Here is a 25,537-nt window from a genome sequence, read left to right as displayed (position 1 = left end):
AGATGGGGGCAAAGCAAGTGCGCGTTTTGTGTTCCGGCTACAAAAAAATTTGAGCCACCGCAATGCTTTGTTGCACTGCAGATGGGCACAAGCTGCCCCATACCTTTCTTCAGACGCAAGATGCTCCTGAAAGGAATCGTGTTTCCAAGGGGCATGATTGTGCCCGCAAATGAAAAAGGTTGGATGACCACACACTTGGTCGCTGACTGGATCGATAACGTTTGGCGAAAGAGACCTGGCGGCAGTTTGGGTCTGTGTGGGATGCTTGTGCTCGACGCATTCAGGTGCCATCTTCACCAGCACATAAAGGACAAGCTGGCTGCATGCAACACCGACCTTGCCGTGATACCCAGCAGCATGACATCGCTGCTCGATGTTCGTTTGAACAAGCGAGTAAAAGATAGAATTCGGGTGCTCTACACCGAATGGCTTGTCAGTGGCTGCCACGAATTCACGCCCGTCAATAAAATGAAGCGTGCCTCGCTGCAGACTTTGCTGGATGGGTGAAAGATGCATGGTGCACGATACTGTCTACCATGGTCAACAAGGCCTTTAAAAAGTGCAGGATTTCGAATTCCATGGACGGCACCGAGGATGAAATGCTTTGGTCTGTTGATAGCGATAAGGAGTTGTCTGATAGCGACGACGAGTGATATCTATTGCCCCACGCGACTCGTACCGGTGCAGTGAAAATCTTGGCGGCAAGGTACACAAAAGGATAAACAGTTGGGCGAGTTGGTACGGTAACATGATCTTGGCTAGTAGCGCGAAGTGAACACAGACACAATCATCTATATATATGTTTGCAATCACCTATATATCACCTATATATATGTTTTTCGTTTTAATAAAAATTTAGTTGAGAGTCAGCGCTCGTCCTGTCTGTTCCTTTCTGTGACTGTGTTCACTTCGCTCTACTAGCCAAGATCATGGCAAGGTACACCACTTCCGTTGGTGTCTTTATTCATCGCTACTTTAGTGTATTGGGAATAAATCTGTTTTTTCCAAATGAGAGAAAATAGCATTTTTATGTGAAAGCACGAGGTGTGCGGTATTGTACTCCTTTTTTATTTTATTTTTGTCATGGAAAACGGGTGCACGTTACAATCAAGGGCCCATTAGAATCGAGTAAATACGGTAAGTCTCAGCCTTCACTTCGCAATGGCACCTCTTTCAGCAAACTACCTCTAGTGTACACCTTGCAATACACATCAGACAAGGAGTGACCGAACATGACTACTTTTTCCGACTGTACCTCGATTTTTGCAGTCAGCACAGATGTGCAGTAGTAGTAGACAAAGCCATTGTTGCCTGGGAAGTGGTGCAGTGCTCCCAAACATGGAGGGTAGTCTTAAGCAGCCAAATAAATTTGCATATGTGTTAGCTTGCAGATCCTCTGAGTTTTCTTCTAGACACGCTTCCAGAAGCTGTGCACACTCTGCAAGCCTTTCTGTCGAGTGTTCGGAGCAGACACCAACCGTACCACCACTGGTACAAGAACATAGCTTCTTTTCGACTGGAACACTTCCCAGCCGTTTTCTCTTTCAAGATGGTCTTTCTCGCGGCTTCTTCTTCGTCAAGCACGATGCCAAATTAGGCAGGTTTGTAGGTACAGCGTCCTCTCTCAAGCAAGGTTTTGCACGTGGAGTAAGCATTTCCTTCCCTTCAATTATGTGCACATAGTCCATTAGCACCTACTGCAGCTCAAAGTGCAGTTCACAGACCACACATGTGTCGTCCAGAGCTTTGCCCACTTAATGCAGATTATTTTGCCCTTGCTTCCCGAGTACTGCACCCTTCGAAACGTCAAACTTCCGTGCTTTCCGTGCCGCCCTTCCCGTAGACATAACCTGTCTGACAGCCTGGCACAAAACAATCATTTTGCCGTCGGGGTGGCATTTAGGTCACGCAAGACAGTCACTGGTTGTCAGGCCACATCACTGTATGTAGGAAAGCCTTCGACAGATTTAGGATGCAGCGCATGATGGTTTCTCGAAAGAAACAAAGCTCCGCACACTCCAAAGGCAACTGCCAACTGTGGAGAGGACCCAATGCTTGCTACATTGAAGGTGGCAGTGGCGCCGCATCGCGGAGGCATGCAGAAGCACAATCCGGAAACGTAGCCAACATCACCATAATGCATGGCACCAGCCAACGAGTGAGCTCACTGCCCTCGCTCAGCTCACTTTACTGCTGGTAGCAGGCCCAGAGCAGGCCCAGTGCTGCTCGATGAGATGGAGTACAGTGCTGCACTCCACAAAGACCAAAGAGGGGCTGCGGGACGAAAACGTGCCGATGGCAGTTCTGTGTGCACTTGGTGGAATATTCTGTGGATGTAGTCACCGCATGATGGTTGTGTGCATGCGTGAAGTGTAGTGTGCATTTTTGTGCTTTCTGTGCATGCCAGTCAACTCTGGTGCTCTTGTTTTGTTTTCTTTCTTTCTTCTTTTTTTTACAAGACCACGTTTTGCTGGGTGTTACTTATGCAGATGCAGTTAGTCTGCAATGACTCCCTTCGAATTGTGCCCAACTTCAACTGTCTTTTAGGTGCAAATATGAAGCTACAAGCCTCTGTAGCTTCATGCTACAATCGGATATATGGCAATTTTCCTGATCATGAAACCTCCTTGACCTTGTGGGATTCCGCAGAACTGATTTGCCACCACCACCACCACCACCATCATCATCAGATACATACTGTATTTACTTGCATAATGATCGCACCCCTCAATTTTGTAGTCAAAATTCGATTTTTTTTTCTTTCCCGTGTAATGATCACACCCCGACTTGCCAGAGCGATATGTCGTGTGCCAAGTCTAGCTAATGATGATCGCGCTTACCATCTGTCGAATGCTGTCAAATGCTACGCAAACGATTCTTCAAGACATACCAAGCAGTCTGCATGCATGAAACATTCTGAAGCAGATGCCCCATTTTATTCCCTTCATCACTTTCCACACTTCTATGGAAAAAAAAAAAAAAGCTACAACCAAACTTGCCTTGGCTTTATTATTTGTAGGATTTATAATGGTTGTGGTCAACAACAACAACAAAAAAGACACCTTTCAATTCTTCTCGTCTGCACTCGTGGGCATGCAACAAATAGCGAGCGGAAACGATAGTAGCCACGTTTACACTGATACATTAGAAGTGTATCCTATTCAAACGCCGACACTTGTAATACAGCTAAGATATTATCCCACCCGTAGTGGAAACGTGCCACATTAGGATAGTAGTGAAGACAAATGCCGCAGTTTCCACAGCATACCTGCCATGTGTTTCTATGTCACTGGCAGCTAAGCACGCCCATCTCTGTTTCTGTACCCTCAAAGTGGACATAGCTAGGTTGCTGCCAGACACTTGCCGATATTAATGATATTATTCATTACTGATATGGAAGAAACTGTTTGAATGCGCGTAATGTACTCACGAAAAGAAAAAAAAATCGCATTCGGCGCGTTCGGCTTGTTCCACCGGCCGCCGTTTTTGCTTTGATGTCTCGCATTGTTACAGCAGCAGCCGCCTGTTTGTTTACCTGTTGTCATCCCGCAGCAAATGTGGGATAAAAAATTTTTTTCTTTTCGCAAGAAATTTAACCTGCGTAATGATCGCACCCCTGAATTTGAGGCAATTTTTTTGAGAAAAAAGTGCAATCATTATGCGAGTAGATATGGTATGTTGCATGTGTGCCTGCCCTGATTGTATGAAAGCCATGAAGTACCTGCACTTTCCCATCGATGGCCGAACAATGTGTTGCACACTGCGTTCGCACACATGTATTTTCTGTGGTTGACTTATTTTCATTAAGGATACTCTTATTGTCCTAATTTTTCACACTGCACCTCCCTTCCCACAAGGGGGATGCATTTTAGCAAGGGTTAAAGGCAAGTTGGCTTCACAACAACCTCCTGATTGTCAAGAACACTTTGAAGCATAGGGAATGGAATGGAATGAACAGAAAATGGAATGTTTTGCATGTGGTCTCATACCCTAACTACTGCACAGTAGAAACTGCCTTTCAGAAAGTTGCTCATTTGACAAGCAGTGCTCTACGACATTGCACAAGAAAAAACAAAAAAAAAGAAATTGTGCAACAATTAAAAAATGTGTCCCGTGTTATCATGCTGTATATCCACTGCAGAGATAGCCACCTATTCCGGCAGGCACCATGCTTTATTCAATTCTTAGAGTTTGCATGTTACTGTTACATGAGTGTTGTTTTTCTTTACTGCATACTGCTGGCTGTGATGACCTGCAACTCAACAATAATCCTGCCAGTCCTGAATGCACACACCAAGCAGCCTTTCTTGCCCACAATGGGTCTGACAAGGAAGGCAAGTTGAGCACAAATACTGATTAGCACGTCTGTTATCTGCTTATTTTGCAAACTTCATTACAAGAAGTCTATCAGGACAAAAAAAGAAAGAGGAAAGAAAGCTGAAACCATGAAGTCTGCATGCAGAGCCCCAGTCTACTGGCAGTTGACACACAAGAGTTTTAATAAACGAATGACTAAAGCTTGCAAAAGCTGAACCGTGACAACATCAAAGAGGGCATTACACCAATGCCAGCAGGGCTGTGACATGCATGGCAGCCTATGTCACCACTGACCTTGTGTCACGTAATCACCAAACAAGATCCAGCACGATGCGATGAGTGAGCCAAAGCCAAGGGCGAATCCAAGGAACAGCCACACCCGAGCACCTGCACAGTGATGCAGCATATTAGTAGCTTCTATCGTATCTATGTATCCTATCTGGCGGAGCATGGGCTTCGCTACTACGGCACGTGCGATGTCACCGATATCTGTGTCCCACAGGAAATGAGGTGGTGAGGGAACACACCCTCTCCCACTTTCGTGTATACATATATACATGGCTGTTCAATAAACTCGGCTAGTTCAGAGCCTCTGGTCGTGTTTTGTCTGCGGCACACCACGATACATGGTGTCAGAAGCAGGATTAACACTGATGTCCAATACTGTAAGAACCAAACATTTCACTGCAAGACCAGCTCCATGGAATTCCTGAAGCCACCAGACCCACTGAGCTCAGCTTGGGAAATTGCCAAGATCTGGCAGGCATTCAAGCACAGGTTTTAATTTTTTTCTCACTACATAAGAACCAACTGGCAAGCCCCTAATAGAATCATGCAAGACAGCACTTCTGCTGAGCGTTGTAGGTGAGGAAGCCATCAAGATATTCAGCACGTTCAGCTTCGGTGAAGACCAGAGCAGGAACGACTGTGCCACTGTCGTTAAGAAGGTTGATGCGCATTGTGCAGCACAGCAGAACAAAGTCCATAAGTGCTACATTTTCCGCATGCGAGTCCAGGCCCCTGGTGAGCCTTCCGAACCTTTTCTGTGACACTTAAAAATCCAGGAACGAGCATGCAACTTCAGCTCTCAAAAGAATCCAATGGTTAAAGACCAAATTGTTTATGGCACTAAGGACGAGAAAGTTCGGGAAACATTGTTAAAGGACACTACGCTGACTTCCCCGAAGGCTGAGCATGTTCCTCTGAAGCAGCTGAAGCGGCAGCAGTGCCAGATAGAGTCTGGGCACGTTAGGAAAGCCAGGTTGGCATGATGCAAAAGGAACATTTCAGATAACAAAGTGAGTTGCCCGTACATAACAAGTGTCCTAAGTGCGGACGTGTGCACCCACCATGAAGTTGTCCCGCATTTAGGAAAAAATGTCGCAAATATGTCAATGACCTAACCATTTTGCTATCTGCTTCAGAAGATTTGCCACAATTCATAAGCTTCAGGGTGGTGAAGATAACTTACAACATTCTGGACATTTCACGCTGCGTGGCAGGCCAACACGACTAGACAATGCACGGTTAAATAGAGAATGTACCACTAAAATTCAAGGTCTATACAGAAGCACAAGCCAATTTACTATCCTTAGAATGCTACCATAAATTCGCCTCAAGCCGCTCCTCAAACCAAGCAGCGCAGTGTTACATTCCTACAGCGGGGGTGTGATGAGTTATGATGGTGTCATTCGTACAGAAGTAGCATTGGGTGACCACTGCGCCATCCTTGACATCGTCGTGTCCAAGGGGCATCAGGCCATTCTGGGTCTACAGGTCAGTGAATATCTTGGGCTTGTGTCACGTGTACATGCAGTATCTCAAAACAGTCCTGAGGAAATCGCAAAGGTCTTATGTCATGCGTATACCCAGTATGTCAACATACGGTAGTTCTGAGGAAATCGCAATGAACTCTCGCCACTTCTTTACAGGAAGCGGCGGTGTGGAAAGGGTCTGTTGAATGGTTATACATGACGACACCATGCCAATCGTCCAAGCAGCCCAACGAGTACCACTGGCTCTCCACGAACCTCTTCAAGAAGAACTCGGATGCATGGAGCATGCAGGCATCATAATCAAAGTCACCGAGCCCAAAGACTGGGTAAGCCTATTGGTCATAATTCTAAAGAAACATGGGAAAATTCAAGTATGTATCGACCCCAGGAGGATAAACTAATGTATCATGAGGGAACATTACACAATGCCGCGACAGGAAGACATACCATATTGACACGATTATAAGTCGACCTATTTTTTTAAATCTGAAAGTCTGATGTGGGGGGACGACTTACAATCAAAACCAAAACATGGCACCGCCAAAAAAGCGAGACCAACAGGAGCTACAATGTAGTTACAATTTTATGTTTGCTCTATGGCCTTACCCGTAGCTTTTCGCCATCCTGCGCATTTGTTCACTTCTCGGAAGGGTTTTTCAACATTTTTGAGAGTTTTACAGTGCACACAACACTCAATGGGGGGGGTCGATAGATGATGGAAGCGCCGCTATTCCATTCACAGCAGCATCCTCAGAACGGCGGCGCTTGTGGGGAGTATCGATAGTTTATGGAAGATCAGACACTGCTCACGTGTTTCTCTTTCCCAGTAGCTCTTAGTTTGACCAAAGGCATTGGCTTGATGCGTTCGCCTTGACTGCCCGTGTAGCTGCTGGCTACGTGCTACTTCCATGCTTCCTCAGTCGTCATGGGTGTCCCAGGCCCACTAATCATTCGGCACTCATTCACAGCAGCTTTCAAGAGGGCTGCCATCCTTTACACCGAAGAAACAAATCATTTTGCAGCGGGCCGCAAGTTCGATATTTCTGAACAGGTGGTGTGAGAGTGGCGACTGGCAAGTGAAGTGAAACTTTCACCTGTGACGGCAAGTGAAGAATTTCCCATGGGCCGAAGTCTGGACGCTTTCCGAAGCTGTAGGCCAAGCTTGCGGTGTACGTCGCTGAAATGCGTGATCGGTCCCTGCCAGTGAAGTGTGACATGGTCATGAAACAAGCTCAGATTTTCGCCTTTTAAGGACCTGCTCCGCCGTGAGTACGAGTGGCTGGCGGCAGAAGACCGCGAACTTACGCTAATTGGACCTGTCAAAAGAGCCTCTGCATGTGGTTGGGTGCATTCGGCGTGGGCTGCTATTCTACAAGATGTCGCGGTGCAGCCATTTGCAAAATGTGGAATTTCGCTGGACGACGACACGCTGTGGGACCGTAGCAGCGATGACGATGGCAGTACCAGCCACGATGATGGCACAAGTGAAGATGAGTAGTCCAGTGACCATGTCAGCTACTAATAAATTTTCGTTACCGAATGCACCCTCCAGTATGCTCTTTATTTTTTCCTGTCACACGCGATATGGTGGGGTTGACTTACATTCGAGTCGACTTACAATCATGTAAATACGGTATCAGGCAGAGTTAGTGGGGGCTACAGTTTTCACACACCTTGATGCAAACTCTGGTTTTCATCGAATTCCACTGGACAGCAAAACCTCGCGAATTCGCACTTCTGCAACGCCATTTGGGCACTACAGATTTTTCTGTGCTTACTGTATACGTCGATGATGTGCTAGTCTGGGGGTCATCGAGGCAGAAACATGACAAGTGTATGCAGTCAGTACCGCAAGCAGCAGAATGTGGCAGATTGACATTTAACCTGAACAAGTGTTCCATCGGTATCGGCAACATCGTTTCTTGGTGACTTCATTGACAAGAAAGGCATCAAACCAAGCCAATCACTAGTAAGATGCATGATGTAACTACTGGCTGACAAACTCGCAGTACAGAGGATGCTAGGAACCGTGAATTATTTCAGCAATCATTGGCCCAAAGGCCGACGCTCTTCAGAAATCTCATAAAGCAAAGATGCCTAATTATGCTGAGAAATGGAAACAACTTTGCGACAGTTTAAGCAGTGAGCCTTTGCTAACCGCGTTCGCTCAAACAAAAGCAACAAAGGTTTCCTGTGATGCATCGAAAAACAAAATCGGCGCAGCACTATTGCAGTGCCACAAGGACACATGGAAAAAATGGGGGTCTCTTCCGCTCTCCTACCACCTCGGAACCTCTGGTCATGTCTCGTCTGCTGCACACCATGATTCAGTCTCTGCTCTTAACGATGTTGAATTAAATTAGTTTAATCTCTGTAGAACATGAATATTTGTTTGCAAGAACAGTCCTTTGAAGATAAACAAAAGAAAAAAAGAAAAAGGTGATGCAATCTGCTGGTGTTCTTTCTTTTCATATTGAACATGGCTGCCATTCCCAGTGAACAGGAAGTGCACAATTTTTCAAAGTAAAATATTTCCACCGTTCAGTAAACATATACTTCCAAAAAAGCACAATCTCCAATCAAAACCATATAGAAACCAGGCTACATTGTGATATCCGGCAATAATTCACTGATTGCTACTCTTCTGCAGTATTGTTCTATTCAGCAATACTGCAGACGAGTTACAGCAAATGATTGAGGACTTTAACGGAGAGAGTATAAGAGTGAGGTTGGGGGGAATATTAATATGCAGAAGACAAAGATAATGATGAATAGCCAGGCAAAGGAAAAAGAGCTCAGGATAACCAGTCAGCCTCTCGAGTCTGTGAAGGAGTACGTTTACCCAGGTCAGTTAATCACAGGGAACCCCGATCATGTGAAGGAAATTCATCATCATCATCATCAGCCTGGTTACGCCCACTGCAGGGCAAAGGCCTCTCCCATACTTCCCGAACAACCCCGGTCATGTACTAATTGTGGCCATGTCGTCCCTGCAAACTTCTTAATCTCATCCGCCCACCTAACTTTCTGCCGTCCCCTGCTACGCTTCCCTTCCCTTGGAATCCAGTTCATAACCCTTAATGACCATCGGTTACCTTCCCTCCTCATTACATGTCCTGCCCATGCCCCATTTCTTTTTCTTGATTTCAACTAAGATATCATTAACTCGCGTTTGTTCCCTCACCCAATCTGCTCTTTTCTTATCCCTTAACGTTACACCTATCATTCTTCTTTCCATAGCTCGTTGCGTCGTCCTCAATTTAAGTAGAACCCTTTTCGTAAGCCTCCAGGTTTCTGCCCCGTAGGTGAGTACTGGTAAGACACAGCTATTATACACTTTTCTCTTCAGGGATAATGGCAACCTGCTGTTCATGATGTGAGAATGCCTGCCAAATGCACCCCAGCCCATTCTTATTCTTCCGATTATTTCCGTCTTATGATCCGGATCCGCCGTGACTACCTGCCCTAAGTAGATGTATTCCCTTACCACTTCCAGTGCCTCATTACCTATTGTAAGCTGCTGTTCTCTTCCAAGACTGTTAAACATTACTTTAGTTTTATGCAGATTAATTTTTAGACCCACTCTTCTGCTTTGCCTCTCCAGGTCAGTGAGCATGCATTGCAATTGGTGCCCTGAGTTACTAAGCAGGGCAATATCATCAGCGAATCGCAAGTTACTAAGGCATTCTCCATTAATTTTTATCCCCAATTCTTCCCAATCCAGGTCTCTGAATACCTCCTGTAAACACACTGTGAATAGCATTGGAGAGATTGTATCTCCCTGCCTGACGCCTTTCTTTATTGGGATTTTGTTGCTTTCTTTATGGAGGACTACGGTGGCTGTGGAGCCGCTATAGATATCTTTCAGTATTTTTACATACGGCTCGTCTACACCCTGATTCCGTAATGCCTCCATGACTGCTGAGGTTTCGACAGAATCAAACGCTTTCTTGTAATCAATGAAAGCTATATATAAGGGTTGGTTATATTCCGCACATTTCTCTATCATCTGATAGTGTGAATATGGTCTATTGTTGAGTAGCCTTTACGGAATCCTACCTGGTCCTTTGCTTGACAGAAGTCTAAGATGTTCCTGATTCTATTTGCGATTACCGTAGTAAATAGTTTGTAGGCAACTGACAGTAAGCTGATCGATCTATAATTTTTCAAGTCTTTGGCGTCCCTTTCTTATGGATTAGGATTATGTTAGCGTTCTTCCAAGATTCCAGTATGCTCGAGGTCATGAGGCATTGCATATACAGGGTGGCCAGTTTCTCTAGAACAATCTGCCCACCCTCCTTCAACAAATCTGCTTTTACCTGATCCTCCCCAGCTGCCTTCCCCCTTTGCATAGCTCCTAAGGCTTTCTTTACTTCTTCCGGCGTTACCTGTGGGATTTCGAGTTCCTCTAGACTATTTTCTCTTCCATTATCGTTGTGGGTGCCACTGGTACTGTATAAATCTCTATAGAACTCCTCAGCCACTTGAACTATCTCATACATATTAGTAATGATATTGCCGGCTTTGTCTCTTAACGCATACATCTGATTCTTGCCAATTCCTAGTTTCTTCTTCACTGCTTTTAGGCTTCCTCTGTTCCTGAGGGCATGTTAAATTCTATCCATATTATACTTCCTTATGTCAGCTGTCTTACGCTTGTTGATTAACTTCGAAAGTTCTGCCAGTTCTATTCTAGCTGTAGGGTTAGAGGCTTTAATACATATACGTTTCTTGATCAGATCTTCAGTCTCCTGCGATAGCTTACTGGTATCCTGTCTAACGGAGTTACCACCGACTTCTATTGCACGCTCCTTGATGATACCCAAAAGATTGTCATTCATTGCTTCAACACTAAGGTCCTCTTCATTAGTGAAAGCCGAATACCTGTTCTGTAGCTTGATCTGGAATTCTTCTATTTTCCCTCTTACCGCTAACTCATTGATCGGCTTCTTATGTACCAGTTTCTTCCGTTCCCTCCTCAGGTCTAGGCTAGTTCGAGTTCTTACCATCCCATGGTCACTGCAGCGCACCTTGCTGAGCACGTCCACATCTTGTATGATGCCAGGGTTAGCGCAGAGCATGAGGTTGTGGCGACACACTCTGCGCATATTTCTGCGCACCCTCCGTCTTCTTATCATCTGGCCCAGCATAACACAGCTGCACGCTGGATTGCATGGTCGATAAAACATAGCGCCACACCACGTCACCCAAGGTATGCGTCACCGACGGTGGCTACAAAAACAGGCTGCCTGGCTGAGAAAGACCGCTTTCTACCTTCCGCTACTAGGACGAACGTAGCGTTGGTATGCCCGTCCGCTGCCATCGTTAGTCGAATAAAGAATCGTTACGTTTTTATGTTGGGATTCGTCCTTCGGCAGACATGACATCCCACATCTGGTGACCCGGACAACGAACAACAACGCATCGACATGGACGAACAAGACGCCCTTCAACGACAGCTGGAACTTCTCAACAGACAGCTTCACACGCAGCAAGAGGTGATCCAGAAGCAAGAGCAGCAGCTTCAGGAACGGCACGACCAGCTCAATGGTTCTGTGTAGCAGCATCCTGCCGGCTCCGCCGAGGACGTCACAACCCCAGCAGATGACATCCCGCACACTGCCCCGCACGGCGTCTGGCGTGTCGCTGTAAAGCTTCCGCCGTTTTGGGCCGACTCACCCGAGGTATGGTTCGCCCAAGTTGAGGCCCAGTTCTCCCTCGCGCACGTCACACAAGACCGGACCCGCTACGACTATGTCGTCGCCCACCTCGATGCCCGCTATGCCAGCGAGGTCCGGGATGTCCTTGCCAACCCACCACCGGCCAACCTTTACGAACACCTCAAGACTGAACTCATTCGCCGCCTGCCACTCTCGGAAGACCAGAAGGTGCGACAACTTCAGTCCGCAGAACTTGCCGAGCGCAAGCCTTCGCAGCTCCTCCGCCACATGCTTGCTCTCGTGGGCAACACGGAAGTCCAGGATTCGTTACTGCGAACTCTTTGGCTTCAACGACTTCCACCGCATGTCCAGGGAATTCTACAGGCTCATCTTACGCTACCTCTCGACCAACTTGCCGGGATCGCTGATCGTATCATCGAGGTCTCCGTGCCGCTGTTGTCACCCACCGTTCAGGCTGTCGCCGCATCGCTGAACACCATGGAGCTTGCGCTCCGTATAGACGATATCAACCGACAGCTCAGCTCCATTCAACGACGACTGGATCAACACTTGCCGACGCGCCACTCGCAAAGCCGTGGCCAGAACACTACCCCGTCACAGCAGCCTGGTGACGACGACCGATGCTACTACCATCGACGCTTCGGGGACAGAGCACGACAATGTCGACCACGGCTCCGAGCTGCCAACCTGGAGGCCGTCGCATCTTTGTCACCGACCAAATTACGAAGCAGCGGTTGCTTGTCGACAGCGGTTCCGACATTTGCTGCTACCCACGAGCCCATCTGCAAGGTCCCCGTCCTTCTAAGTCTTTCGAGCTCAGCGCGGCAAACCGGTCCACAATCAAAACTTACGGCTCGCTCCACCTGCACGTCCAGCTTAAGAACCTACGCCGTGACCTTCATTGGAATTTTGTCATCGCCGACGTCACCGAGCCAATCATCGGCTCAGACTTTTTTGCGCATTACAACCTCCTTTCGGACTGCCACCACAACCGTCTCATCGACGCGACAACGGGACATTCCGCGCCAGGACAGCGAACGACTACCCACCAGCCAAGCATCAAGGTACTCAGTGTCGAACATAGTTCATCGTACCACGCCATCCTCACCGAATTTCCCGGTTTGACGTGCCCCAGCGGGTTGCCACATGATGTGCAACACACCACTGTGCACTACCTCCAGACGACCCTAGGCCCCCCCGGTTTTCTGTCGCGCCCATCACCTTGCCCCGGACCGCATGCGTATAGCCAAAGCAGAGTTCGAAGCCATGCTCCGGGAGGGAATCGCCCGCCCCTCCGACGGCCCATGGGCCTCGCCACTTCACCTCGTCCCGAAGAAGACCGAAGGCTTGCGGCCCTGTGGGGACTACCATGCCCTCAACGCCCGCACCATTCCGGACAGGTACCCCGTTCACCAAATACAGGACTTCGCCCATTGCATTTCCGGCTGCCACGTTTTCTCCGTGCTAGACTTGGTCAAGGCCTACACACAGATACCCGTTAATCCGGACAACGTCCCGAAAACTGCAATCATTACTCCTTTCGGCTCGTTCGAGTTTCCCTTCATGAGCTTTGGCCTGAGGAACGCCGGCAAAACCTTTCAACGCTTCATCGACGACTTCTACTTCGTCTATCTTGACGACATATTGGTCTTTTCTCGCAACACCGACGAACACCACAGGCACCTTCGTCTGCTTTTCCAACGCCTTGATGACCACGGCCTACTCGTCAATGTCCCAAAGAGCAACCGACCAAGGACGACAGTTCGAATCGCACCTTTTCCGGCTGCTCGGGCTGAACATCGGGTTCGAACGCGCACGGACCACCAGCTACCACCCATGCGCCAACAGAATGATCGAGCGTTTCCACCGACAGTTCAAAGCAGCCATCATGTGCCACCCGGACTCAACCTGGCCTGAAGCCATCCCAGCCGTCACCCTAGGTCTTCGCACCACCTTCATGCCCGACATTCAGGCTACACCCGCAGAGCTCGTCTACGGGGAACCCCTCCGTCTCCCAGGCGAATTTCTTGCTGCACCGCCATCCACCACCGCGACGTCAGATCTCACCGATTTCATCGCCCGGCTCCGACGCACCATCGCTGCCCTCCGCCCTTCACCTGCAGCTCACCACTGTAAGACCGCCCCCTTCGTCTTCATGGATCTGGCAACGTGCTCGCACACTTTTCTCCGTGACGACACCATCCGCTGGCCTTTACAGCCACCTTACAGCGGACCCTACCCAGTTCTCCATCGCGACGACAAAACCTTCACCCTGCGCATTAAAGGGAACGCCGTCCGCGTCTCTATCGACCGGCTGAAGCTGGCCTACACCGATTCCGCCGAACCAGGGAATACCAGTGCATCCACAGACGTCCATCCACGACCGCTGACATCGCAGCCTGCTTCTGTCACTACACGCAGTGGACGTCGGGTACGCTGCCCAGATTTTTACAAGCCCTTACGGTTCTCCACACCGCGGGGGGGGTGATGTGGCGACACACTCCGCGCATATTTCCGCGCACCCTCCGTCTTCTTATCGTCTGGCCCAGCATAACACAGCTGCACGCTGGACTGCTTGGTCGATAAAACATGGCGCCACCGCCACGTCACCCGAGGTATGCGTCACCGACGGTGGATATAAAAACAGGCTGCCTGGCTGAGAAAGACCGTTTTCTACCTTCCGCTACTAGGATGAACGTAGCGTTGGTATGCCCGTCCGCTGCCATTGTTAGTCAAATAAAGAATCGTTACGTTTTCATGTTGGGATTCGTCCTTCGGCAGACATGACATCTCACAAGGTCTATTTCATTTCTAGTCTCGCCGTTCGGGCTCCTCCACGTCCACTTTCGACTATCCCACTTGCGGAAGAAGGTATTCATTATCCGCATATTATTCTGTTCTGCAAACTCTACTAAGAACTCTCCCCTGCTATTTCTAGAGCCTATGCCATATTCTCCCATTGACTTGCCTCCAGCCTGCTTCTTGCCTTCCCTGGCATTGAAGTCGCTCATCAGTACAGTGTATTTTGTTTTCACTCTACCCATCGCCGATTCCACGTCTTCATAGAAGCTTTCGACTTCTTGGTCATCATGACAACCTTCACCTGTACAACCTTCATTTTGTACCTCTTAAGTTTCAGAACAAGACCTGCCACCCTCTCGTTAATGCTATAGAATTCTTGTATGTTACCAGCTATATTCTTATTAATCAGGAATCCGACTTCTAGTTCTCGTTTCTCCGCTAAGCCCCAGTAGCACAGGACATGCCCGCTTTTTAGCACTGTATATGCTTCTTTTGGTCTCCTAACTTCACTGAGCCCTATTATATCCCATTTACTGCCCTCTATTTCCTCCAATAGCACTGCTAGACTCGCATCACTAGATAACATTCTAGCGTTAAAGGTTGCCAGGTTCAGTTCCAATGGCGGCCTGTCCAGTACCAGGGATTCTTAGCTCTTGAAGGAAATTCATAGAAGAATAAAAATGGGTTGGATCGCATACGGCAGACATTGTCAGCTCCTGACTGGAAGCTTACCATTATCATTGAAAGGAAGGTGTACAATGAGTGCATTTTATCGGTGCTGACATATGGGGCAGAGACTTGGAGACGACCAATGAAGCTTGAGAACAAGCTAAAGACTGCGCAAAGAGTAATGGAATGAGGAATGCTAGGCATAATGTTAAGAGACAGAAAGAGAGCGGTTTGGATCAGAGAGCAAACGGATATAGCCAATATTCTAATTGGCATTAAGAGAAAAAAATGGAGCTGGGCAGCTCACGTGATGAGCAGGTTAGGTAACCATTGGACCATTAGGGTTACAGAATCGGCACCAAGAGACGGGAAGCACAGTCGAGGATGGCAGAAGACTAGATGGGGCGATGAAATTAGGAGATTCGCGGGCGCTAGTTGGAATCTTTTGGCTCAGGACAGGGGTAATTGGAGATCGCAGAGAGGCCTTCGTCCTGCAGTGGGCATAAAATGCGCTGATGATGATGATGGTGAATTCACTAAGGTGGCAATATTGGCTTGTTTCTGATCCATTATGAGCAAGGTTTGGGTACGGGCTAGTTGGTATTCCATGGTATTCACGGCCAAGTGACGATTGATACCATTATGAGCAGTAGACATATACCGTTATGTGACTGGTCCCTTCAAAGCAGCTTTTGAAGCAGCTAAAACCTCACTTTGAAGAAGCGAATCAACCTTTTGGAGCAGTTACCAGGCACAGATTTTTCAATGCAAATATTTATATTTGTCTTCGTAGAAATGGTACTAAGCAAGATCACAAATGCAGTAGACTCTGGATGAACGAAACCAGCTGAAACAGAAATGATTGATAAATGGAACAATGATATCAATTTTGGTCGGTCACACATAGGCACAATGTTAACAAACTTTGGTTAAATGAAACATTTTTCAGTGAGCTCCGGTCAAACTGAACCTTAACCAAAACTCCACCTACTTCACCTACTTCGTCGGCGTTTGTATCTGGTAATGTTCGATTCACATATTTTTATGAGGCATCGCATACAAGCACGCTGTTAAAGGACTGCTTCGCTCCATGAAGATAAAACAAACGGGACATGCCGCATAAGATGCTTGCTGTCAGCCATTCGCGGTAGCAGCAGCTTGTAAATACTGTAATATACAGTTTTGGCTCTACCCAGTATACTTGCGAATCCCCGGGTGCAGAGTACCAGAAGCACTGTTCAACAAAGTTCCAGAGTGGTCGTCGAGTCGGAGTCATGATGACAGACTGGACCATGACCACGCCTGCGCCGGCCAGTATGACGCCTGCACCAGCCACAACAACATCGTCCTTACGCATCCTAAAGACCCAGGGATGTTCTACGGTACGAATGAAGTTGACGTCGAACATTGGATTGCCGATTATGAATGCATCAGTGAGATCAATTGTTGGGACCAAATGCTGATGCTGGCGAATGTGCTGTTTTATCTTAAAGGAACAGCAAAGGTATGGTTCAAGAACCATGAGGTGGAGATTGCAAGTTGGGACACTTTCAAAGAAAAACTTAGGGCATTGTTTGGGAAGTCCATGAGTTGAAAGGCAGCCGCAATGAATGAGCTATCTATATGCGCTCAGACATTGCCTGAACCATACATATCCTACATTCTGGACCTCTTGGCCCTTTGCCATAAATTCGACAGTGACATGATGGAGTCAGACAAGGTTGGTCACGTGCTGAAGGGAACCGCGGATGATGCGTTCAACCTATCACTGTGCCGAAATTGTGAGACCGCTGACGAAATTACTGAAGAATGCTGGCGCTTTGAACAGGCCAAAAGCCAGCATATTGCGAGGACATTCACTCAGCTAGTGAACACCGCTTCGATGTCATCATGCGAAGACGGACAGGCCTCTGCTCTGCAGTTGTCGCCGCCGTCGGAACTTAGACGAATTGGCTGTTGTGAAGTCTAAGCAATTGCTCCTCCTCTCCTGGCGATTTTCTCATGCCAGCCATTTCCCTGGTCCAGTCCATTGTGTGGGAGGAACTTGGCAACTTGGGTTTCATCGTCTGCACCGTTGCTCATTCTCGAACACGTTACTTTTGCCTTAGGTCAGAGCCCCGCCCAAGGTTGCCGCCGAAGGAGCAACGGTTCTATCCTCGCTCTCGGAATCCAGCTGAATGGCAGATGGCAGATGATCAGCCGATTTGTTTTAACTGCCACCGTATCGGTCATGGCGCACGCCATTGCAACAGCCGTTGGGTGTCACCATCCAACCGAAAGGACACTGCTAGCTGCACCGACAACTACCGCCGTTTTCAGTATGCTCAGCCATACAACAGTGATAGCTATCACCGCTTCCAGCCTTTTGAGCCGTACTATCTCAATGCCATCCCTATGCCACACAGCCGCTCCCCGTCGCCGCGAGGTCACCAGTCCCGTTTGCCATTAGCGCGTCATCCATCGTCTCCTTTGCCTCTACGACGACGCTCGACATCGCTGCTCTACCTACAACAAGAAAACTGAAGGATGCAGATCTATGACATAACGCTGCATCTTTGACTTCCACTTCAAATCCTCTAGTCATATTGCTGACACGATGAAACTTGATCGATGTTGATGTTGGCTGCTTAACTGTTCCCGCACTCGTCGATACTGGGGCATAAATCTCCGTGATGAGTAATTACCTTCGTCACCAGCTCAAGAAAGTACTTACCTCCACCGCTACTGGTATTATTCGCGTCGCTGATGGACGAAGTCCCGTGGTCATCGGAATATGCACAGCTTGTATCACCATCGCCGGTCACCATATATCTGTTTTGTTTAATGTCATTCAACAATGCCCCAATGACGTCATTCTCAGACTCAATTTCTTGTCAGCGCATGCCAATCTCATTGACTGTGCAAATGGCGCCCTTCAACTTGAGCTTCCTCAACTTGCTGATGTTCCACCTTCACCATCACACCGCTTATGCTCTGTCGATTACGTTCGGTTGTCATCACAAGCCGCCACGTGTGTTGCCTTGAGGGTGGCATCACAAGCACCCATTGCAACTAAATAATAGTATCTCCACTAGTTGACGTGCTGTTGACCCGAACTATTGCTGTGCCGCACACTCGTGACTGTTGTCGACAACCAAGTCTAGCTTCCGCTCCTCACCTTCAGCAACTCGACCCAAGCTCTCCCGCAAGGCATCTCAGTGGCCCAACAAGTCATTGCTTGATGCATGCGACGTCGTGGCAATATACGCTGAACCTTCACCCTTTCTAGCAACTGGCCTGGTGAGTCCATTCCCCGACAAAATTGCCAAGATGATTGACCCTGACCTTCCGAACTGTCAAGCCGCAGGACTCCATCACCTCCAAGCGACCTACAGTGATATCTTCGACTTCTGGGGCTGCCCTCCGGGTCAAACATCTCTCGTAAATTTCTGGTGATGCTATTCCCATCAGACGACTACCATACTGTTTGTCCCATTCCAAACGCCAGGTCACACAACGCGAGGTTGACAAGATGCTCTCCAAAGGGTTTATAAAGACTTCCAGTTTGGGGAGGCACCTGTCGTCTTGGTCAAAAAGAAAGGATGGCAGCTGGAGATTTTCCGTCGACTATCGTGCCTTAAATACAATAATGCCAAAGATGTATATCTGCTGCCCCGAATCAATGACGCCCTTGACTGTCTTCACTATGCAAGATACTTCTCATCCATAGACCTGTAATCAGGTTACTGGCAGATGTCTGTTGTCAACTTTGACCTAGAAAAAAATGCCTTTGTCATACCGGAGGGCCTCTATCAGTTCAAAGTTATGCTGTTTGAACTGTGCAATGCTGCCGCAACCTTCGAATGCATGATGGACTCTCTCCTTTGTGATTACCAATGGTCCATCTGTTTCTGATACCTAGACAACGTCATTGTGTTTTCCCCAACATTTGAAAGTCACCTTACTCGTTTGGTGACCATTCTAGCTGTCTTTCGTTGGGCGGGACTCCCAACTCCAAAAGGTGTAATTTCGGAAGACAACAGATCACTGTGCTTGGTCATCTTGTAAGTGCTATAGGTGTCCAACATGACCCTGACAAGATTAGCACTGTCAAGAACTTCCCAGTGCCCTCATCTAGTGAAGATGTTCGGAGTTTTGTGGCATTATGTTAGTAGTACTTTCGCTATTTTGTACACAATTTCGCCGTCATAGCCCGACCCCTAACCGACCTTCTAAAGAAGGACATCCCCTTTTCGTCGGGCCACGACCAAGCGGCTGCATTTTTGGCGCTGACCAACTTGCTCCATTCACCTATATTGACTCACTTCGACCCATCCGCGACTGCTGAAGTTTGCACAGACGCTAGTGGACATGAAATCAGTGCCGTCCTTGGCACCAGCACGGCCAAACACGTGTTATTGCATATGCAAGCCCCTTTCTTTTCATGTCTGAATAGAACTACAGACAAGAACGGCATCGCAAGCGGTGCTGCTGCACCGGCGTGAGAGTGCCGCATGCGGGGCAAAGTTCAACTAGCGAGTGTACGCCTCTCTCATCTCTCGTTCGCACCGCCTTGATTGCCTCTTGCACTGCGCGTGTTTGAGCACATTTCGTACCGCGCGCGTTGTGTGCCTGCGTGTGTTTGTGTGGACGTTTTATTCGAAGGGTGATGTATACACTTCTATTTGCCTTTAAGAAGATCGGTATGCTTGACGATTAGTTTTATGGCTGCCATGCGCCAAAAGGACAGCACCTGCTTAGCCATGTAAGTGACGCTAAGCAAGTAATTGGAAACGACAATGTATGTGCCGCGGGAAAAATCGTCGGCATATACGATACGTGTTACCTAAAGTGATTTTTGCAGCCTCCCACAAAATGTTTGCTACAAAGCCGTGTTGTCTCTGATGGCGACAACGGACTTCCATCGACACTGTGAAGAAATAAACAAAATATATCGCCGCATAGCAAAAGTACGACATACGCGTATGACCTTAACTAGTATGTCCCCTACAATATAGAATAGAAGCCGGAAATATAAATAGCTTGGCCATTTTTTAACAGTGCTCAAGAACGGAAGTTGAAAGTGTTAGTAATCATTTCTGCTTCAGCAATGCCGGCGCTACCAAGACGCGGCCATGTATAGAGCAGTGGTGATGCAGGAATGAACTCCGGCCATGTTCAATGCATCGTGCACATATTCAATTTCTCAGCACACGTGAACTTCGGCCCCTGCTAGCACATGCAACAGAAGTGGTTTTCATTCTTGGGCAGCACATACACAAACGAAACACGAGAAAACAGACAAGACAAGCACTGGTCGAACAACTAAATGTTTTTACATGAATGAAAGGATTATATACCGAGTAATCACAAAATTTATGTTGGTTACCTATGAAAACCGTCACACACTCATGAGTGATCAATGAACGAGCTCACTTTGTTTGCCAGTTGTTAACTTCGTTCGGCGCACCGCAGTAATCCACGTCTGTCGTCTGCTTTTTTCGTACCATTTTTTTGTGAATCGGCAGAATTTCACTGGTGGCATCAACCCTTTCGTGTTTACATTGCTGTCATGACAGTTAACACAATAATAATTTCCAGTCATCCGAAGAGGCGCCGTCGCAAACAAGAGATGTTTCACGCATAGTGCGAACTGAAAGCGGACGCGACCGTGAAATGGACGAAGCAGCAGAAACACACCCATTGGAGGAGAAATCGTTCCGCCAGGGGAGAAATAAGCGCTGGTGCCTAGGATGAAACTTGGCGTGCGGATGTCTATTCAATCACAGAACGCGAATGCCTTGCGTTGCTTTGCACTTTCACAAAATTTCGCCCGCATTTGTACAGCCACGCATTCTCAGTTCTTACCTACCACCACCCTCTTTGTTGGCTGTCATCGCTCCATTCAGCAACTCTCTTCCGCACGTTCCGACCCTTCTCTACGTCAGTATGTCCTATGCAATGAAGTTCTATACCGTCCCGACATGAAACCTGACAGGCCAGAATTCTTGCTAGCTATTCCTCGACACCTGCGCACCACCATTCTTCAACATCTACGCGATGCTCCAACTGCAGGACACCTCAGCACCTCACGCATCCAAGACCGCGTGCGACAGCGGTTCTTTTGGCCTGGCTTGTGTCATTTTGTGCGCTGATATGTTGCTGCCTGCAAGTGCTGTCAATGGTACAAAGGTGCTGCTCTTCCACAGGCTGGCCTGTTTCAGCCTGTCAACATTCCATCGGAGCCCTTTTTTTCGTCGGCGTTGACTTGCTCGGATCTTTCCCTATGTCCACATCTGGCAATCAATGGATTGCCATCGCAACTGACCAGATATGCCATCACGTGCACCATGCCCAGTAGCTGTGCTACAGACATTGCAGACTTTCTGCTCAAGGACGTAATTCTTCAACATGAAGCCCCGCATCAGGTTCTTATAGATCATGGCCGCTGTTTCCTAGCAAAGGTCATTGAAAAAATTCTTCATAGCTGCTCCACTGAACATCACGTTACGACAGCCTACCATCCACAGACCAACGGTCTTACCAAATGCCTCAACTGAACTGCCACGGATGTGCTGTCTATGTATGTCTCTAACGATCACCGCAATTGGGACGCCACCCTACCCTACGTTACTTTTGCCTACAACTTGTCCTGGCATGACATCGCCGGCTATTCGCCATTCTTTCTATTGTACGGCCGCAACCTTGCGTTGCTCTTCAAGATGCTCCTTCCTACTGATCCCCCCTTACCCATCGCATATGCTCAGGACATCCTCTCTCGAGCCAGTATTAATAGCTCCCCAGGTTCCTCAGACTAGGCTATGTTCATCGCAGGCCTCCCAAAAAGAGCGCTATGATAACCAGCACCGCAAAGTCAAGTACCCTACTGAATTTCTGGTCCTATCCTGGACGCCGCCTCAATACCAATGCCTGTGGGAGAAGTTCCTCCCTCGCTAAACTGGAACCTACAAAGTTCTCCGCAGGCTCAATGACATTGACTACCTCATCACTCTGCTCCCACATCGCCCGTCTTCTTCTGTTATGTCTACTACTGACATTGTCCATGTGTCGCAGATAAAACCCTACTTCACCAGCAGTGCTGACTGATTTTAGAAGGCGCCGTGATGGCGCAGTCCGCTGGAAGTGATGTTACGGGGCATCGCGTATGAGCATGCCGTTAAAGGAATGCTTCGCTCCATAAAGAGAAAAAAAGATGGGACATGCCGCGTGAGATGCTGTCAGCCATTCTGCAGTAGTAGCAGCCTGTAAATATTGTAATATAAGGTTTCGTCGCTTCCATGTGTACTTGTGAATCCCCATGACAATATAAGATTACAATGCTATAAATATTGCAGAATGCCCAAGCCATCAGACAATTGAGTGAAAGTTAATGCAAATTAAAGATGTTGAAGTTGCAACCGTGTTTCCATCATGAGGATTTCGCTAGGCAAATAATGGTCTCTGAGGAGGAAGGGAGCACTACGAAATAGGGAGGAACTCGCAGTCAGGCTGCCGCTACTGCTTAACAGACAACGCCCTCATTATCTGCTTTGAGAAGACAGTTGAAAATATCAGCTTATTTCATGTAAAAACATAGATGTGATTGTTTCATTGTGGTTACTGTTTTAGACCAGACAGCAGGAGATGCAGCTGAAAGTCTGGAGTGCTATTTTGAATGCAATAACCGTACAGAATTACTGGGAATCCTTTCGCACAAGATCGCAACCTTGCGCAAAACATAAATCTACAATATCAAAAGCAGGGCACAGTAAAGCATCACTTGTTTCACCACAGTGACATCAAAACAATTGGACACTTCTCGCATAAACGAATTTTTGGCAATTTTTGGGCCCTTTGCTTATATGATACTTCAGATAAACAGGACATGTTTTTCTGTCCATCCGAGTTCTGTTTAAACGGAGTCTACTGTAATAGTAGAAGACTTATCACAAAGAACTGTCTTATTTCTTTACTATGATGAAGTGCAATAGACGAAAGGAATGTGAGACAGACAGGACAAGCACTGAGAAACATAAAAGAAAAAAAAAATCTGAAGGGGGTGCTAGACATGTACCCCTCCCCCGCCAGTGCAAGCGCATATGCCAATGCTCAAAGCACCCGTCTCACTACATTGAAAACCTTCACGAGATAACACATCTCAGACTTGTACAAAGATATACATGTGTCATATGTTTGTAACCTTCTTGCTTCACAAAAAATGCTTCTAGTGGGGAGTTTTAGATTTTGCACACATAAAGTTAAGGGACGCAAACTGCCGCGGTAACAAAATCCCACAATAAGGTGCACAAAAGAAGAAACTTCTGCATTGGGAAAAAGGTGACAGATACTATACCGGTTTGTTCAAAACCCTGCACACGGGATGACTTCTTTCTTTTATTTTTTATTTTATTTATATATACTGCAACCACAATTTGGGATTTTAGCAGAGTGGAGTTACATGTGTTGGGTTTTGCAAACTGGCAAACAACTGTGACAATGAAAGAAACACACAGAAAGGAAGTACATAATTTAGCTATGTAAACATAATGACATACCGGAACCAAGCACAAGAGCATATTGCTGCATCACGTTCATCCTGTCCATACCCTCCGTTGATGCTCCTCACCAACACGAACCTAATTGAAGTAGACTTAGATGGTGTTCTGTTGACGGCATTAATTACTGGAGCTAAATTACTAAATACTGGAGCCCAAGTGTCCATAATGAGTGCTAACCTACAGGGTCTGTTCTGAAAGTAGTAGGATTGGTTTCTTCCTGGGCGGGCGGGTGGACGAGAGGCGGTCTGCGCGCGTAAAATTGGTGAAGGGGGATATTGAGAATGCTGGGAAAAATCAGCAGTCGGCTCTCGGCTGTTGAAGAGAGCAGGTTGCTTGTACTGTGAACCCCTGTCGAAACGCCTCGTCACGGAGAATCATGGAGCGCTTACTGGATCAGCGATACGTGATCAAATTTTGTGTAAGGCTTGGTAAAATGGGCAAAGAGACTCACAACATGATTAAGGAGGCCTACGGTGATGCTGCCATGGGTAGATCAGGCGTCTTTGAGTGGCATAAGCTGTTCCGAGAAGGCAGGGAAAGAGTAGAAGACGACGACCGCTCCGGACGCCCTTCGACCAGGAAGACCAATGAAAATGTGTCGCAAGTGAAAAATTTACTGAACAATGATCATAGGATGAGTATCAGAATGATTGCTGATGACTTGAGTATTCCTCAAACCCAATTTCTTGAGATTGTGAAAGAAAACTTGGCCATGAGGAAAGCGTGCGTTCAGTTCGTGCCACGAGTGGTTGTCAGAGGAGCAAAAGATCAACCGAAAAGCAATCTGTCAGGATTTTCTTCACCATGTGAACGAGGATCCTGACTTTTTGGACAATGTAGTGACCGGTGACGAGACATGGGTGATTGATTATGACCCGGAGAGCAAGCGGCAAAGCTCAGAATGGCCCACCCCTTCTTCCCCAAGCCCCAAGAAAGCACGAATGAGCAAATGCAGGCAAAAGTCCATGCTTGTTTGCTTTTTGGATCGACATGAAGTCATCTACAAGGGGTTCGTACCACCCTGACAAACAGTTAATGCAGTTTTTTACGTGGAAGTCCTCAAAAGACTGCAAAAATGCATTGTTCGTGTCCGCCCAGCCATTGCCAACAATTGGCGGCTGCACCATGACAATGCGCAGAGCCACACAGCGTTCTGCGTAGTGGAGTATCCTGCCCAGCGCAAGGTGGCAACGCTGCCTCAGCCCCCCTACAGCCCCGACTTGGCCCCACACCTGACCTTTCCTTTTTTTTTTTTTTGAGAATAAAATCTACATTCAAGGGGAAGCATCACGTATCAGTAGAGGCGGTTCAACAGGCCATGACGAGGGAGCTCACGAGCCTTTCAGTCTAGGTGTTCCTGGAGGCGTACGAAAACTGGAAAACTCGTTGGCAGCAGTGTGAAGATGCGGAAGGGTGCTAATTTGAAAAATTCTTATCGTTTGTACTATTATCATGAATGAATTTTTTTTTAAAGTTAGTCCTACTACTTTCAGAACAGATCCTGTATGCTGTCGCCTCAAAAAAGTTCTTACGCCTGCCGTCACTCGAGCCGTACGCGTTGCCAATGGTGCCACTGTTGCCGTCAGTGGTGTGTGCACTGCTCACATAGGAATTGCTGGCTGCCAAGTTCCAGTCCTGTTCATCGTGCTAACCAGTTGCCCTTGTGACCTAATCTTTGGGCTCAACTTTCTGACGATGCATTCTGCCCTCGACTGTTCCACCGGTACGCTGTGCCTCTAGCTTCCTCTTCTTTCAG

At 47.6% G+C, this 25,537-nt stretch overlaps 1 protein-coding gene across 5 annotated transcripts in view; it reads right to left on the bottom strand.

The window, feature by feature from the left end:
* The window catches only part of LOC142583458 (transmembrane protein 50A), a 226,449-nt gene that overhangs the window by 140,036 nt on the left and 60,876 nt on the right, over window positions 1–25,537 (bottom strand). For all 5 annotated transcript variants that reach the window (XM_075693936.1, XM_075693939.1, XM_075693938.1 and 2 more), the window contains exon 4: window positions 4,612–4,704. In XM_075693936.1, the coding sequence (XP_075550051.1) occupies window positions 4,612–4,704 (93 nt within the window). The remainder of the gene's footprint in view (window positions 1–4,611; window positions 4,705–25,537) is intronic.

The sequence above is a fragment of the Dermacentor variabilis genome, chromosome 5 (genome assembly GCF_050947875.1).
Source record: "Dermacentor variabilis isolate Ectoservices chromosome 5, ASM5094787v1, whole genome shotgun sequence".
Lineage (NCBI taxonomy): Eukaryota > Metazoa > Arthropoda > Arachnida > Ixodida > Ixodidae > Dermacentor > Dermacentor variabilis.
Note: the sequence above shows the minus strand (reverse complement) of the source record. Positions and strands in the feature narration are given on the sequence as shown.